Source organism: Sparus aurata, chromosome 19 (assembly GCF_900880675.1).
Source record: "Sparus aurata chromosome 19, fSpaAur1.1, whole genome shotgun sequence".
Taxonomy (NCBI): domain Eukaryota; kingdom Metazoa; phylum Chordata; class Actinopteri; order Spariformes; family Sparidae; genus Sparus; species Sparus aurata.
In genome coordinates, this window is record NC_044205.1 from 12,592,663 (window position 1) to 12,611,221 (window position 18,559).

At 40.4% G+C, this 18,559-nt stretch overlaps 1 protein-coding gene across 1 annotated transcript; it reads right to left on the reverse strand.

Annotated features, from left to right (window-relative positions):
• Positions 1-3,036: 3,036 nt before the first annotated feature.
• rec8b (REC8 meiotic recombination protein b) lies at positions 3,037-18,254 on the reverse strand. Its single transcript, XM_030398329.1, has 18 exons — positions 18,082-18,254; positions 17,854-17,922; positions 15,836-15,978; positions 14,514-14,589; positions 13,891-14,008; positions 12,892-12,967; positions 12,013-12,080; positions 11,037-11,118; positions 10,377-10,434; positions 9,538-9,730; positions 8,900-9,034; positions 8,352-8,427; positions 7,440-7,609; positions 7,079-7,118; positions 6,877-6,952; positions 6,698-6,793; positions 5,205-5,311; positions 3,037-4,866 (listed from the first exon to the last, which is right to left on the reverse strand). Exons 1-18 carry the CDS (start codon positions 18,135-18,137, stop codon positions 4,775-4,777), a joined length of 1,731 nt encoding a protein of 576 aa, XP_030254189.1. The 5' UTR covers positions 18,138-18,254; the 3' UTR covers positions 3,037-4,774.
• Positions 18,255-18,559: the final 305 nt, after the last annotated feature.

An 18,559-nucleotide genomic window follows, 5' to 3' on the forward strand; every position in this document is an offset into this window, starting at 1 on the left:
GCTGTGATCTACATCAGTCTGACAGTTCAGCTGTTATCTGAGAGGCTGTCGCAGACTGAGGTTGGGCTGTGCTCCTACAGAAATAAATCCTCCATGATGGTGTAAACTATGAGCTCACAGCTGCACAGATAATCAACAAGTCTGAACTAACAGGTGTTGCGGCCTTTCCGGACCTGTAGATATTTGTTTCCAGGGCAGGATATCCATCCCTGTGCGGCAGAAGGAGCGGTCAGTGTGGGCCTCGGTGCTGTACAGGACCTCCTGGAGCTGTTTGTCACCAGGTTTCTGGGCTTTCACTCTCACCTGCAAGAGGAAACAAGATTTTTCTTCTTCACCTGCCTCAGACATCCTCCAGTTAGCCTCCACGTGGACAAAAAACAACTCAAAATGGATCTTAAAGATTTCTTCGCTCATACCTCAAGGATGGTGATCTCTTTCTCCTTCAGCTTCCCTGCTTTGTTCTTAACCTGCGTCTTCTTGGTGTCGACCCACACCACCCTCTCCTTCACCTCTGACCTGCACACACATAAACACACAAACTTCATCCCTCTGCATCGGATTGCTGTTTTTAAAGACCCCTCACACTGAGAGCAGACTCACTCTTGGATGCCCAGGTCGGCCAGTGTTGTGTCCAGGAAGGGGAAAGGTTGATGCGCCGGGTCGGGCTGCACCTCGACGGGCAGCGTCACCGACATGGGGATCTCCCACTCCAGCTCAACGCGCACTATCTTGCCACGCAGCCCAGGGGAGTCCCTGCCTGCTGGGCAATCCGGCCCTTCGTCGGCCTGCTCCACATCCCCCTCCTCCACCCTGCTTTGTGTCTCGTCCGCCGCCAGCTTGGCTTTCTGATCGGTATCTCAAAAAAGAATGAGATGTATCCCTCGCCCTTGCTGTAGCTTTTATCTCTGTGACTGATGCTCGGTATCTGCACCTTTTTTCTTCAGCGGGTGCTGTTGCAGATGCTGGCTGCTCCGCTGTTCTCCCTGCAGGGCTGATGATTCAGAGCTCTGCCTCCTGATGATAAAGGCCTCTGGAAAGTGTGAGTGTGTCTAACGCTGCAGACTTGTGCTCAGCCCTCCTGGCTCATATAAGCAGCTGGTGTGAATGTGTGTTATGTGTCACTCAGATGTTAGGTTTATTAGACTGTCAGAGCAGTGATGGACGGATGGTGGCGTACGTACTTCGAGGTGTCCGTGTGTTAACAGTCTGACCAGGCCTGGGTGAAGTCAGGGTGAAGGGTTGACAATGTTTTGATGGTAAACGGAGGAAGTATGTGGCCTGAAGCAGTGGTGGAAAGTAACTGTACCGAATAGTACTTTGTTTGATTACTTAAGTTATAAGTTACTTTGCAGATGAAGTTTAAACACACAGTTGCTACTTTGGAGGAGAGAGTCGGGTGCAGAGCCAGACATACTGGAGGAATAAACAGCTGGAGTCACATCTGATTTTGCTCTTATCCGGAGCTGGATACTGACGGAAGGAGAGCTCGGAGATTACTTCTAAACTTATGGGATGATAAAGTGGATTCATCTTCATTCCTATCTATCAGTCTGACTGCAACAGAATTCCTCGGAGGCAACCTGCATTGTCGGGTGGTTATGTACAGGAATGTTGGCTGCTGACTGGAGCGGGAGGAGAAATTTACTCAACTTCATTAAGTTAAGTATAAGGTCACACAGAGGAAAGAGGGAAACGGCAAGGAGAGAACTGGAATCTCTTCAGTGACAGCTGAGTTCAGTGATTGACCTGAATTCAAACACACAGACAAACACACCCTGGGTGCACGCTGTTGTTTGCTAGTGTATGGTTTATGTACCGTAATCACTGGACAGCAATACTTGTGTTTAACATATTTTATCTTTAATGATACAGGAGAAGAAGATATACATTGTGATGTAATATAATAGATTAAGATAGAACTTAATTGAACCTAAGGGGAAATTCACAACAGATACCTACATTAAAGTGATGAACACATGAATGCATCAGAAATTATAATCTGATAATAAGCATTATTCTGACACATGGCATTCTGCATAACAAGTACCTCTGCTTACCTACAACATTTGAGTGCTTCCTGCATCTGTGAATAAATCATTGGAAATCCAATTGCTTTATGACGTATAACTAATACCTAAAGTCTAAATGCATAAATCTGTTTACATAACGTAACATGGCAAGGTGTCAGTACAGGTACCGTGCAGACAACAGATTTATGAATGTGTCTAATGAGACGACCCACCCCTCCACCTATCATTTGTCTCCATTTTGTGCCCTCTCTCTCATTTCTCTGACAGTTTAGGTGAACAGCAGGTTGATGTATGGGCCATTCACAGCGCACTGTCACATATTCGCCTTTTGAAAAATGTGTTCTTGCTCTATCGTCCGAGAGGACACAGACGTGGGACACGTGCCGACCCATGTGCACGTTGTCCCGTACAGCAGCAGGGATCTTCTCCCAACTAAACCAGCACTCTGGACTCAGCATGACACATTCCATGAGGCAGCCACAATGAATCCTCTCATACAGATAGCAGCCTTGCGTCAGCACTGTGGAGGCATACAGATGATGTAAAGGCCTGGGAATGTATAGAGCCACAGGGAGGTTGATCGTGTAATCAGCAGATCATGGTAGCACGTGTTGGACTTTCTGCTCATTAAAGTGGCTAGACTGCTTTTTTCTTTGTATAAACAGTAGAACACATGGCCACACGTATGTGAAAGGGGTCACTCTAAGTGTTGATTCATAGCATCATTGTTTCGATGTTTGGACCAGAATTTCACTGTTTCACTGCTCTCATGCTCCTTTTTCACTAACACGAGAAGACCATTAACTTTGTTGGTCCTTAAACATAATTTCAGGATTTTCACAAATAATAAATTAGTTGGGAACTTGAAAAGTTGGAACCACATAATAGCAGGTTTTCCTTGACCTTAAGCGAGAGCCGTATTGTGCCACATTCTCTCATTGACGACACAACCTTGATCACAGTTTGAGCCTAAAAACTGGTTACAAAGAATCTCAAACAGAAATAATTTGGTGGAAAAAGCGGGCTTTATTGCAACGTTTTCTGAGAAAAAATACATAAATAAGTTCTAATAATCTGCTGTACACTATCTACCTAGCACCAAATGATATACAGACAGAATAAGAGACAATAAGTGGTGAAAATAGCCAGTCAGCAGTCACACTGGATTCTGACCCAGAGATGTTTACCAACAGGAGAGCTCAGAGATTATTTTGAAACTTTACAATCTGATGCATGACAGGGTGGATCTTTTTTCAAAGGAATCATGTTAAAATGTCAACAACACAAGTGGATTATTTGTTCTCACTAATCAGCCTGTGACCCTGCCTTCGCAGCAGTGTGTCTGTAAACACAGTGAAGTCACACTTACATTTTGTCCTGCAGTGCCAGTGATGCAGCAGTCGTAGCGGGAGACGCCCACTGTAACCGTTGTTTGTGCCAGAGGTGACTGACCACTGAAGCTGCTTTCGAGCAAGGCATTTAGCCCTAACCTGTTAGGGTCTGTGTGAAGGAGATAATAGCGGGAGAACGCAACAGAATAAGGTAGTCAACCAGTTTTAGATGCTGTTTGTATCAAAATATTATGTGGCAATGGAAAGGACATTTGCTGGCACAGCAGCGCAGCCTGAATCACAAGTCGTATCAACAAAATTACCATTCTACTATGAAGATGTGAAGTAAGATTTCTGTTCTGTGACTGCAGCACTGACCTCAGCCCCAGCCTCTCGGTCACAGCGAGGTGCCACATGGGTATGGTCTAATTCTAATGCACGCACACAGACACACACACACACAGTCACAGTGCGTTTAATGAGCAAACACTATAATTGTGTGGAGTTATTGAGGCATGAGGTCAGAGAGGAGTTTTCTGCCAGCAAGGCACAATATAGGGCTGTTGGAGGGAGGGAGGGAGGGGCTGATGTGCTTTCAAGTCACATTTCAGTGATTTCTATACCTTGTTCTGCACCACAGGCTCAAATCAGAGTACTTGAAATAAACTGTTGGGATTGTTGGCTGCTGATTTTTTTTTTCTGTGATGTTTTCTATACCACGACAAAAAGACTCATGTTTGTGTGATTACTCTGATGATATCTATACCACCAATAATGGTAAAAAAAAACTAAACAAAACAAAAGAAAAAAACACATGCACATGTTTTTAACTGTTCAGTATCAAATAAGGGCAGTTAAACAGTTAATATTAGAGAACACTATGCTATAGAAAACCACAAACCTGAGTACTATACTCACAGATACCTATAGACATTGAAAGTTCATCAGCTGTAATATGTTTAGGGTTTGAAGGGATAATATGAGAACATATGCAATTCAACTGAGCAGAAACATTTTCTTAAAAGGTCAAGTTAAAATAGTTAAAAGGGATACAAATCTGATGCAAACTGTATAAAAATGTACATTTAAAACCACTAAAAATGATTAAAAACCATACTGAAGATACAAATTGTGTAACAAAACCAGCAAGGTCCACATATTTAAAACATCAATAACAGTATGTGACATTAAAGTGTGTAACACTTCTCAGCAGGTACAAATATTTATAAATTAAACCATATGAACAAATAAGAACCAGATTAAAAAGGGTAAAAATCTTTCTTCAAAACATTCTTTAACATCCCGGTTTCATTTGATGATCTCACAGGTTAAAAATAATCTATTATATTAATCAATAAAAATGTCATTTACTGTGCCTAAAGGACTAGCGTTGGTAACTGTGTGTGTGTATGTTCAGGCAGTCATCCTGAGGACTGCAGGGTTTATGGTGATGTTACTGTAGGGTTCATTCTGTTGTACAGTCACGTGTCCAGCAGACAGCAGCTCTGAAGAGAGACAGCACCGATTAATACCATCAAAGTGTTTCACTGAATGCTGCTGTGAGGGTCAGTGAAGAAGGCTGACTAAAGCTCAGACTGAAGCAGCATCAAAGTGCATCTTTCACTGACAAAAGTTTCTCGAGTGTGCAATTTATTAAACCCATTGTTTATTTTCCAGCATTTCAATGAATAAGTCTGTTGTCTCTTTATTTTAACACTAATATCAAATTATCCCAAAGATCTGTGTCACTGTCTCAATGAAACCAATTCCCAGGTCATCAGTGCTATAAAATGAAGAACTGGAATAATAATGGTGTGATTAAGGCTGCATTTGATTTCCTCACCCAGCAGTTTGTAGAGGGTGTGAGCTGCAGTGTTGCGGTCAGCCTCTGGGGGCACTAGAGAGACAAAGGGGACTTCTCCAAACCTCTGCAGGCTGGAGGTGATCCAGCTGGAAAAGACAAGCGGTGCATGGTAGGATTTAATCTGGAGGACTGATACGAATACATTTGGACTGACAGTGCAAAATTTTGTTTTGACAGTTGACACTAATAAACATGACTTTTATGAAGCCAAAAGTTTCTGATGTTGATATTTTTTTCAGATTTTTTCTGAAGCCGTATATCATATCTAATCTGACACTTACTGGTCAAGTCTATGATGGTTTCAATACATTTGTAGACGAGTTATAAAGGGCAACGTGTCTGTGTCTAAAATTCATCCCACAGGCTTACTAGCTGCTTTCTAATTTGACTTTTAAAGCAGATGTCAGACAACTTAAGATGTGGAACAACCTGTGATGCTGGAGGCATCAAGTATTTCTTCCAAACATCAACAACATCCCCGTGAAAGAAAACATGACTATGCTCAGGCTCCATCTTATACACATTTACACATGACTGAAAGTCTCAAGAACTGTTTGAGTGCATTAGAATATTCAACCTAAGTTATACAGAGAGGTGACGTCCTGTCCCTGACGGTGTAAAATATTTGTGTAAAATATTACCAACACCAACATGGCTGTCACCTCGGCAAAGACAAGTATTATAAAGGTGAAAATAATAAATCTGGCTATATTCACAGCTGCAGTTATATGAAAGGGGAATTAATCAGTAACAGCAGCAAAAGACTGCCTGACACGCGATGAATAAGAAAAATCATTTTGTTTACATGCACCATGAATCAAAGAGGAATGTCACTTATGATGTAAATTAGAGGTCAGTGTAACAGTGTTATGCAGAAGGACTAGCTGCTAGCATTATGGACATTATTTCTTCAATATTTCTTGATAGAGATTCTGATTGATTCTGATGAGGCACATTTCTGATTGGACTATTCTTCTCATTATCAGTGTAATATTAGGGCCCTTATCGAGACGGCTAGCGAAACCAGAACTTGTCAATATCTAAGAGAGCACATGACCACTAAAAATGGCCAAAGTCTACCTTTATTCAAATAAGCATTGAAAAGAGAGTAACATTCCATGTTGCCTCAGGAAAAGTCTAGCAACAATGCTGGAATCTGGAGTTTCAACTCAGGGGAGTAGCCGTGCATTAAAGCGGAACTGGAGGCTTTGCAGCATCAATACAGAGCCAAGAACAAGATGGGTCAAGATGGACAAAACATCTCTGAGAAAGCATTCCAGTATATTCTTTAATCCACGAATCAATTCTCTGAACCCCAGATTATCTTTGAGAATTCATATCCAGACTGTAAATAACCAACAGAGTTCTCACATAAAATTTCTGTAAAAGACTGTTTCATGAGCTTCCTAAAGTCACGGTCGACCTAGGTGTGTGTTTGTAAGCCTGTGTGTTGTGTATACTGTATTAAGTACCTGAGCATGTCCCTGCTCTCTGTCTGTGCCTCGGGCATCTCGATGTTCTCCTCTGCAATAGGCTCCATTGGCAGCTGGGCCTCATCTTGTGGAGACCTACACACAAACACACACACACCTACAGTGATCGTTTTCTTTACCACTCTATCTGTCTATCTGTCTGTCCTTCTGAGACTCACCATCTGCTGACAGGAGTGATGGCATCGCTTACAGATTTGTCGTCTTTCGACATGTCCAGGATTATATCTAATGCAGCTGTTTACACACAAACATAAAGAAACACACGGTGAATGGCTGGCTGCTTTAAAGAATGATGTTTGTGGTGCAGCCAAAACATATTGTGAATATAATGTGTGTGAGAATGAGTGGAAGGATTCTTACATGAGCCGTCTGCGGGCTGCAGCCCTGACTCACTAGAAATCTGGGAGAGAGAGAGGGAGAGCGAGGCAGAGTTTCATGAAATAGAAACAAGGTTTGTAATCTAATTTGTCTCACCACTGAACTGAACACTGAGTTGGCAGTCTACCACCGCAGGCTAGCTGGCTAATGGATAACCTGTATTAGTATAGCCAGTTTCATAAATTCCTCCTCAGATTTTAACATGACCTGAAACTGTAGTATGGTAAGTATATTAATCACTCCCCCCCACACAGACGGCGCCATTTAATTTTAGATCATTACATGGTACCAAGAGAAGAGCTGTTAAAAAAAATCTCCTTAATATACCTCCGCACAAACCCACCTCCTTCATGTTTGAGTGTCTCCTCTTCCTCTCTGTCCTCAGTACTTCTCTGTCCTGCTCGGACTCCTCCTCATCTTCCTCCTCCCCTCTCTGTTTATCCCTGTGTCCAGGCAGGACAGCGAGCAAGGCATGCTGCTTCCATAGTGCCTGGAGTTCAGCATCAATATGGGCTGTGGACGGGTCAAACGGTGGGTTCTGTTATATTTTTGCACTTCGAAGGAGGACCCAAATGCAGGACACCAGGCAGGCATAAAGCTGAATCCAGAAAACGAAGCAGAAAAAAAATGGAGGGAGCAGGCTGACAGAAGAGAATACACAAAGTACAAGCAGCGATACTGACAAGGGACATGAGCAACGAACACAGACAACCGGACAACTGAAGGAGGGGAAACACACCCTTTAAGTATAAAACAGACTAAAGAACTAATGAGAGACAGAAGGAGGGGGAAGGGAAAAGACACACAAGGACATGCTTTTTTTTAAACATAAACCAGGAGATAAGTGAACTAAAATCCAAAACCATTACAGGTTCCAGTTTGTATTTTGTATTTTCTTCCCCACAGCTGATGTTAAGGGTTTGTGGAAAGCTAGTGCAACTCAGATGCTGCTGTAAGTGCTGTGATCAATAATAATAAAGGTGGTTGCAGGTAGAGTCTCTGTAATATGTGTCTTTCAGCACAATACTTTCTATTTAACTTTGCTTTAAGTTTGTCTGTTTTTGTATTTATCACTTAAGCACATTTTGTTGATTAGTTTTCTGTTTCTTTTTGTTTTCCCTCTTATGTGCTTCTTACTAATATTTCAGAATCTTTACATCCATCTGTATTTTCAGTATATCAGAGAAAAGCTGAGAAATAATAGTTAATGATCAGTCAATAGAGGCATGAATGAAGTGTAGCACTTGGCACTGACATCCACAGGGGGCATTGAAGAGCTGAGCAGGAATAGCACGCTTAGTCAAGGAGGGCAAGTCCAGCAACACCTCGGACTGAAATGAAGAACAAAATATTAGCTTGATGGTACAGCTTACACATTGTTCAGTACACAGAAAGAGAGAGAAGGCGTAAAAGCCAATGTTAGTGTCTCAAAGGAAATTAAAGACATAAGGAAAGGAGAAGGAAATAAAATCAACGAGAACTCTCCCATTGGGCTTTGAGAGCAGGAAGAGAAGTGGAGAGCTGGAGTTTAATTAACCGAAACCCTGGTGAATAGACACTTTGATTGAAGGACTTTGATTACTGAATGGCAAATACTGAATTCAATTGGTCAGCATGTGTGCGCATACAGTATATACATCCATTGGTATGGTGTGTGTGGTTGAGAGGGAGAAAGGGGCTGGTATAAGTGTTAGATCAAAGAAAAATAACTCCAGGGTGCAATACTGAAATATTTAAATAATGTAAATATTGAATTTTAAGTCAGTGGATCTACTTCAACACATAAATTGTGTGCTCCTGTACCAGGTCGAGTGTCTCGGCCTGCGGGTTTCCGATCTGTTCCTTCATTGCTCTGTCAGATATCTGGACCTCAGGGTCTGCAAAGACCAGCTGACGCCTACGACCTCCACCAGGTTTCCTAACAGGACAAACAATCACCTGACGGAGAAAAACAGTGAGAAACACACAGCTTTAATGTAGACAGGACTGGATCTATAAAAGGGACATTACACTCCAGCAAACTGGAAACTATGAATCTATGTGTTGACACACCCATGTGTCCTTTCCATTAGATGTTTCCAACACGAAAACAACATGACTCACTTTGTGGAATGTAAATTAAAGTTGACGACAACTGTCACACCAGGAAAATCCTTTGTCACTGTCACCTGTGAGTTTCCCACAGGTCAGAATTTGGACAATAGGTTTTAGGTTCATAATTGATGCAGAAGTACACCAAACTTGGATTTGTATTTCCATTCAGGCGTGCAAGGATGTAATTAAGGAACTAAGGTTGATGAAAATGTTTGTCTCTGGTAATGACCAAGTTAAGTTGATCTTTATTACTTGTTGCTAGTACCACCAGTCAACACATACTACTACTTTTACTACAAACTACTTCTGATCAAATTAGTGGATAGGCGGCATCACCTATGTCTCACCTCCTCATAGGGACTTTCTGTTGCTCCGTCTCCCTCTTTCCCAGATCCCCTAGAGGGCGGAGTTGGCATGGCAACCTGCAGCGGGGTCATCTCTGGGGCAACAGCAGCCAGAGGAACCTCCAAAGGCTGACCCGTCTCTTCGCCTAGCAGCCACAAACTGTCCCGATCTGCTCCCAGCACCGTCTCCTTCAGCCTGGAAACGATAACATACACACACATGCCTACTGTACACAACACCAAATATATCTGCATCTGTCGTTTTACACAACTTGTCTGAGCTAAATATAAAGACTTTTCAATATAAATATTTCAGTCTTTCTTGAAATTACAGGATGAAAGAGTTCTTTTGTCAAAATTTGCCTGCTTGTTAACATGCTGAAAGGCAAAGGCGCAAAAGCAGGCTGTAGCCTCACCATACTCCTTACACACATGCACTTTGAAATTGTTCAAATATTACCTGGAGGAACTGTATGTGAGTATCAGTTGAACCAGACTTTATCCTGCATGCTCCCTAGTATAAAGTCCATGTAATGTCAGATTGAACCGATGTGTCAATAAAGCACTTCATTGTCTGGAGAATTCCCAATGAGTGGATTGTGGATACATTCAAATATATGTAGTGATGGCATCAGTGTAAAACAGCCATCATTACATATTGGCACTCCTCCTCCCTCCCCGATTGCTATATCCAAGCATCAGCCCTTGTCTAAACTAAACAGAGTCTTTCCAGTAGGTGCAACACGTCCGGACCTGAGTTCATATGTGAGAATGACATATGACATTTATGTTGCCCTTAAAGTGTGTTCTGAGCTGTCTAATTAATATTTTACCAGACTCACTGGTCAATAGAGGACATGGCTGCTTCAAGTTCCCCTGCTGACCGCTGCACCTCCACCTCTATTGAAGTACATAACAAACAGAGAAACATATACACAACAGGAAAAGTGAGCATATCATCCCCATATAGATGTCATCTGTAAAAGGCTTATTACAATCAAATTACTTACATTTTTAAAGAAAAACTTTTCATTTTACCAAACCTCTGAACAAGTTTTGACTCTTTTTTCTCTCACTAACGTTTTATTCCAGGAGGTGAGAAAACAAACTTTTACTAAACTAAACAAATGCTTCTGATATGTCGTCTTGCTGCTTTGCTAAGAAGTAGGCAGCCATGTTTTCTTTCTCAGTTTCTATTAAAGAAGGGCAGGCTCTCCCAAATTTGAAATGGTACCTCTCTATTCTCCTCCGAAATGAAGCAGGCTCCTGAAAATAAGCTTTTTCTCACTTGCAGGAGCGAGAGCACTCACAGAGACAGAATTGCTTTTTTTTCAATTATAGCAGTGGCACAAAGGATTTGACCTGGCTGACTGGTGCAACACACAGGGAAACAAACTGGGCTTGAAAAAACTTGCCAGATCCTTTTGGTACAAACCTGCAGAATGATATCTAAACATAAAGATATGTACAGTATGTGATACTTATCATACACAAAGACAGACCTCTACGGAATTGGTCTGGTTGATCCATCAATAAATCAATCTCTCTGGCTGTGGCTTCAGGGAGGTCATCTCCTTCAAAATACTGATACATGAAAGAGAGAAGTCATAAGAGGACAAGATGAAATAATAAAGAGATGGGGACAAGAAACAAACAGAGGCTATGAGGTTTGGACTGTTTAGTGTCCACAGTGTTAAATAATGTAAGGAAAGTGATATAAACACTGCAGGGATTCCACAGCAACAACAAAAACAGAGGGATAAACAAAGAAGTGACTAAATGTTTGCATGCAAAGCAAAAATCAACCCGAGGGGCTGACGAGGGGGGATGGAGGACAACCAAAAGTGAGCCACACATCTCTGTAAACAAACCATGATTGCAAGATGATGTAATTAAGTCAGATCTTATCAAGCCAAAATGGACCTCATCAGCTGATCATGCTTTTGAGGGAGGAGCATTATCAGTCCCTAAGTGACAGAATGAGGGGGCTAATAGTGTGTGGAGGTACCGCTCATGACAAGGAGAATAAAGCTTTGCCTTCTTTTAAGCACTGTGGACGTTGAGAGGTGAATTCAGGACAGTCAGTCAGGCATCAAGCATTTTATGTCTACATTTCCCCACACCATTACTTCACTGCATTAAGCAATGTAATGGATTCCTTTCGAGGATTGTCAAAAAAAAATGTTTTCCTTAAATATCTGTTCTTTTTAGCAACAACCTCACATACCTCCCACAGAATTTAGTTAAATTAAATAAAATTAAAATGCCACTTAATGCCACTTCATCATCACATAGCATGCTGCAAAGAGTGACGGGAGAGACCAACAAGCAATCAGCTAGATTGTGACAAAGACCTTAACCAAAGCAGTTGTGGGCACACGGTCCACATCCTAGTTTAATGAATCACCAGGATGCCTGTTGTGCCTAAAAATGATGACTGGGATGTTTACTCTGACTGGACTGCAGCAAAGAGTTTACCTCAGCAGCGGTGATGAGCAACTGCTCCTTCTCTGTCATGGTGATGGCAGCTGGTCGTGACCTGAAACCTGGTTTAATACAGCAGGATGAATTAGGGGCCATGCACATTTGTGGCACATGAAGGGTGTGAGATGTGTTTGTGGCACTTGAATTATGGCTTCAGGGAGAAAAACAGCCAGAATCTGGATCTAGACTTAGCCTTGGACTGAGTGATACGTTTTAATTCAATATGTGCGGATAAAATGAGATTAATTCACTGATGACAGAGCATTTATTTATGATTTTCCTAACGGAGGGAATAGCAGCCTTACTGTGCCAATTTTTAAAATCTAGAACAAAATCCACTTATGGAGTTAATTAACTGACCCATTTATAAAACCTCTAAAGATAAATTATCTTGACAAACATCAAAAATCTTACCAGGATCACTACTATGAATCCTGAACAGAAAAATCTAAAGTGCATAATCACAGGTGTCACAAAGAAATTTAGAAGTATACATAACAATCATTAATGAATTGTACAGTAATAAACAATCTTAGGGACTAAGTTGTATCCCATTTCAGATGAGGACTTATTCAAAGGTTAGTAATTACACAGGTGTAGCTTTTAGGGGGTTGAAAACTAGTGAGCTGAACCTGCACATCCTCACTAAAATCTTTGCTCTCAGTATCACAGACAAGTCGGCAGTGGGAAACAAATTTTAGGAACATAAACACAAAAGGAATGTATGAACTTCAAAGTTTCCTGAAGCCTTTGAAATGGGGCAGCATTATGAACCCATAATGATATGTTTGTTCTTAAAATGTGGATTTGTGGCAGCCGGCCCTGAAACTGGACACAGCTACAGTCTTTCAAATGTTAAAGTATCAGTCTCACCCTCTCTGTCTAGTGTGGTGTTGGGACTGGGCACCAGGGAGTGCTGTGAACCTGCCTCTTCAGTCACCATCACTGGCTAGAAATACACATGACAAATATTATGCAAGACAGAACACTGAAACAGATTTATTTTCATTTCTTGGATGAGTGTGAACCTAATGAAAAACAACCTTTTCATGGGCAAAATGTGTTCAAACATGAGGTTAGGATTGTTATAAACCAGACTGATTCAGAAATAATATGTTTGCTTATGTCTTCTTTTACCTCTGTGTACCAAAAGGATGATGTTGGTTCGCTTTGGTTTCATGTAGACCTGTGGTGAAACTTTTGGGTCATATGGGTGACATGTGATGCACTTCCGAATATGCTACTGATATTCAAAACAGAATATACAGCTAATTTGCATTGTGAAAGCCTCAATCCACTGAAGAGATAGCACCGAATAAAATATTTTCATGTTATCGTCCTCATGCAATTTACACTCACACATTAGCCCTGTTTGTGATTTAAGCTACACCTTGTATTTCCACATGGCAATTTTACAATGAGGACAAAGTTCACCCATGTCCGCTAGATTTAGATGTGGGGATATATCAAACTGCAGTTTGTTTGAGACATCTTCATAAACAAATGTATTGTCTTGTATACTGAATATTGAGCATCTTGCGGGATGTTTCCTGGCTATATATAGTTTATTTGTTGGCCTATTATGAGTCATGTTGACTGTTATTATAACAGTTGTATTGTACTATAGTGTCTACTGCTGCTCCTGACAACAACATCCATCAAGCCTGCTCATGTTTACATAGTGAATAGTTGCTATAAAGTGCAGGCTACCTGGGGATGGTGAGTGTGTACAAACACATTTGATATTAGCTGACTTTTTGTTTTCTGCACCGCAGAGAAATTACATGTAGGTTACACCCCATGTTTAGCTATTCATGAGCCACACATACAGATACAGTACATAGTTGCACTGGTAGTTGTATTGTAATGTACCTGGTGTATTTTATAGGGGCTGGGTAGTTGATGTGACTCCATAAGACCGAAGAAAGGGTCCTGAGCTCCCTCGGCCTCCTCCATCATGTACAGGCTGTCAGGCACATCCAAGGCCAGCCTAACAAGAAAGTGACACACACTGATGTTACCAACCAAAGTATTCCTCACACACTTTGCATGCTGTGCTGGCTAATGAAACACTACAGACACTCTTAGGCATGCTGTTGGTGTCATGGATTAATAAAGTAATAAAATATTAGTGGAGTAAGATGAATGTACGCTGTCTCTAGAACGTAGTACGTGTTAAGATATATGACATCTGCAGGAACACGAGCACATACATTACCACTGTTCCATAACACTGCTTATTAAACATTTATGAAGTCATTCACATGAAAGTAGCTCAATTTGTCCATCACTCACTCAATAAAAAGCAACCCTCTCCTTTTCAGTCTTTATTGCCCCAAACAATCTGCCTCATAAATATTCCACCAGATGCTTCTGAGCTCAGACTTACTCAAACATGTATAACCTCAGCAGAGTTCAGCTTAAAATCGTAGGCCCCATGATACAAAACACTCTTCCACTGCGCATGATCAAATTGTGCGTGTGTCTGTTCAGACCTGTCGCACTCAGCCATGTCAATGCGGATGTGTCTTTTACAGCGCAGCAGGCGGTCAATGGTCTGTTGAATTTCCTCTGGAAAACAGAGAAGGGTTCAAAGTTTCCAACCACACAACTTTTACTGTAGCAGTGCAGTAATTTCTTGCAGAAACAGAAGCAGAGATGTCACATTTCAGTTTAAAAGATCTGACAGGAAGGTAATGAATGTAAACATATAACCATTCTTCCTTGTATCCACACAAGAGGAGGAGGAAATGAAGGAAACAAGACATCCTAGAAATAAATATTATTTTCTTATGCATAAACTCTGTATTTACTGAAATTCTTTATTTCGAATATTCACACTCTTGTCTGGAATGACAAAATATGGTGCATCTGTCCTATCCAAGATGTAAATGCCACATTTTAAAAGACCACATGAAACCGAGAAAAGACACAGCATAAACATTATGCACTCTCTATTGTATGTGACAGCTTTGGGATTCTATTCTTTTCCTATATGAAATGAAAAAAGCCATTTCTGAATCCAAGAGCAAATGCAGACAACAAACAGTGGTTACTGTCTTGGCATCACCTTCTGCTTTTCGTCCTGCATTCTATTTCACCATTTTTATTAACCATGACGACGGCATGATTGTGAATCTGTCGGATGCAATATCAGTGTCAGGGTGTAATTTAAGACTGGATGAATAGAGACTCTTGAGCTGCGTTTGATGATATTGCATTCATCAGCTCTATACTGGCTTCTAAATCAGACTTGTCAGGGTGATTTGCAGATGTGTGACGAAAAGCACTGTTTCACTTTTATAATGAAACAGCATTTCTGAGACGACTACATTTTGCAACTGACAGAGAGAGTGTTTTGCATAAGATGAACAAACAGCATTTTCACATTTCACCTGACCTTACCTTGTAGGGCCGCCCAACAGACAATGACGTTTCTTGTTAAACTGAAAATGCTGCTTACTGAATGCCTTTTCTGCAAATCCTATATCAAGAAGTGTCTGAAATATTATTCCCTTGTTTATCTCCAACTAACTCATTTGACATTCCTTCTAATTTCTGTTATACACTGTGAATTGAGACTGCTGCCACAGTGAATGAATGCATAGTATATGAGTTTTATACAGCACATAGCAAAGAAAGTCTCAATTATGTGTGTCCTCCACTCATTTTATTTCCATTCTTTTCTTTCAGCTAGCATGAATTTGCAGTCTACCGTGTGCAGACAATGTAGCTTGGAGGAGAGTTATGACTGATCATAATTTTTAGTTTCTGGTCTCTCTACTCTTGCTTGTTCCACTTTGTCTGTTCCACTTACCAAGCAGGAAGCCACACTGCCTGTGGTAGACTACAACCACTCCATACTGCAGCTGGGACGACAGGTAGAGAGAAAACCGAGGTTTCGGTAGGCTGGGCTGGGGTGGAGGAACCTGAGCTGTTACATAGTCCAAAATGTCGTTGCTGTAAACATTTGACAAAGTGTATTATTAAGATGTACATTGTATTAATCTTAAATAAACTGCAGTGGATCCCTAAAAATAACATACAACATGTTTAAAACTTAATGAGGACAAAACAGAGATTCTTTTGGTAGGTCCTAAGGCTCTGAGGCAAAATATTCAATCCTTGTTAACTCCCCTGTCTGTAAACTTGGGTGTGATTTTAGATGCTGATCTCACCTTCCAAAGGCATATCTCTAATATTTCTAAGACTGCTTTTTATCATCTTAGAAACATATCAAAAGTTAGATGTTTCCTGTCTCAGTCAGACTCTGAAATGCTGGTTCATGCCTTTATTTCCAGTAGACTGGACTACTGCAATGCTCTTTTTGCTGGACTGAAAAAGCAGAATTTACATAAACTCCAGCGTATTCAAAATGCTGCAGCCAGAGTCCTAACAAAAACCAAAAGGTTTGAGCACATCACTCCTATTTTATCATCTCTTCATTGGCTCCCAGTAAAACAAAGAATTGATTTTAAAATACTTCTCATTGTTTTTAAATGTTGTAATGGCTTGGCTCCCTCTTACGTTGCTGACATGCTCACCAAATACACACCAGGGAGATCCCTCAGATCATCAGATAAAGAGCTCCTCACTACACCCAGAATCAACTCCGAATCAGCTCATGGCGCTTTCAGCCACTATGGTCCCACTCTCTGGAATTCTCTTCCACATAAAATACGGTCTGCTACAACAGTGTCTTCTTTTAAAAGTAAACTAAAAACATATCTTTTTTCGCAAGCTTTTAGTTAAGTTTAAAGAGTTTATTTTAATTCTGTCTCATTTGTTTTAAGAATTTTTTATTATCATCTCCCTTTTTAAATGATGATAAAAATACATTCTTGTGTGATTGTATAATGTCCTAAATGTTTTTATTCTATTTTATTTTATTTTATTTTTTTTATCCTATATGCTATTTTATGTTCTACAATGTATCTTTGTTTTAATTTCTTGAAGCACATTGAGTTTACGCTTGCCGTATGAAATGTGCTATATAAATAAATTTGACTTGACTTGACTTGACTTAAATTCAAAGAGGAAATAACACGTATGTTCTATTTTATACTATTTTAGATAGAAATGCAAAGAAAGATTATATGTTCAACTGTTTTTAGTTTAAACTCTATTAGATGACAATGCCTTTACACTCTGGGTCAATCTATGTGTTTTCAGGGCTGATACTGAGTATTATTCGTCAAGGACACTTCTTTTAGACGAGAATCTTTTAATAATAATTAGTAGAATTTACTCAAGTACTGTACTTTAGTAGAACTTTGAGGTACTCTACTTGAGTATTTCCATGCTACTTTATACTTCCTCTCAACGACATTTATATGATGACTTAAGTTACCAGTAACTTTGCAGGTTCAGATTATTCAGTGTTGATGTGCTATCACCTGTCATGTGTCACCAATCAGATAGTGTTGTGGTTGGGACACTGAGTGAGACCACAGAATGGTGACTAGTGACAGAGAAAGGACGATGCCTCAGAGCTACAGAAGCACACAGATGCTGATAATTGTAAAAATGCTGATATTTGGCCAAGATTATAATAATCAGTCTATCCCTACTTTACACCAATCAACACCACAGATTGCCTGAAAGCATGGTGCTTAATATGCACCCAAACACGCTGGTAAAATTAAAAATCGAATTAAAATACAGTTTTTAAATGGAGATAGGGTAGCTGATGGTTACTTAAAGTACTATAAAATCATAAAAGCATATAATTGATTTGGCCTAACTTACTTTAATCAAATTGAGCAGTCCTGGTAAGTTAGTGACAAAAACAGACTGATAAGCTAACGTTAGCCAACCCTGTGAGCATATTCTTACCATGTTAGCTTGACATTGACTTTGAGAAACTCTCTGCGAGTGACCCTGATACCTCTGGTGGCTGCTAACCTGAAAAACAAAACAATAGCAAATAAAACTTAGCTGACAGGTTTATCTGACATGTAACTAGCCAAAGGTATCTTGCTGTATTAGCTGGCAAGCTATGTTAACACAAAGGCTTGCTAGCTTGGTAGATACAAGTTAATGAGTTGGCTTATTTAAACTCACCAAATTGTGGAAAAACATCCAGTTTGGCGGTGGAGGACATTTGGGTAGTAAAACATGTTTACTGCTTCTCTATAAAGAAGATTAGTTGCTAAGGTTTAAGGATTTCCTCACTGACAAATTGATGAAATCTTAGTAAGTCCGGCTGCGCTGCTGCCACAGTTTTCCCGCGTCAAGTCCGGTTGACCAATCAGGTTTCCAGATTCTTCACATTGAAACTAAACAATAGTGATGCATTCAGGAAACATAGAACAATTGTAATACATAGCTTTTATGTAATCACGTTTTAGGTAGAACGGAGACTAATGAAAATTAAACAAGTACAGTACAGAATTACTGTACTTGTCATTATTTGACAGTTATGTTCATAAGTGAAAGTATCAATTACTCTGATTGCTAAAAATTTGATCGCAAAAAAAAAATTACTCTGATTGCTGTAGATTCTTACCACTGGGAGTAAATACGTTTAATCAAATAGTCT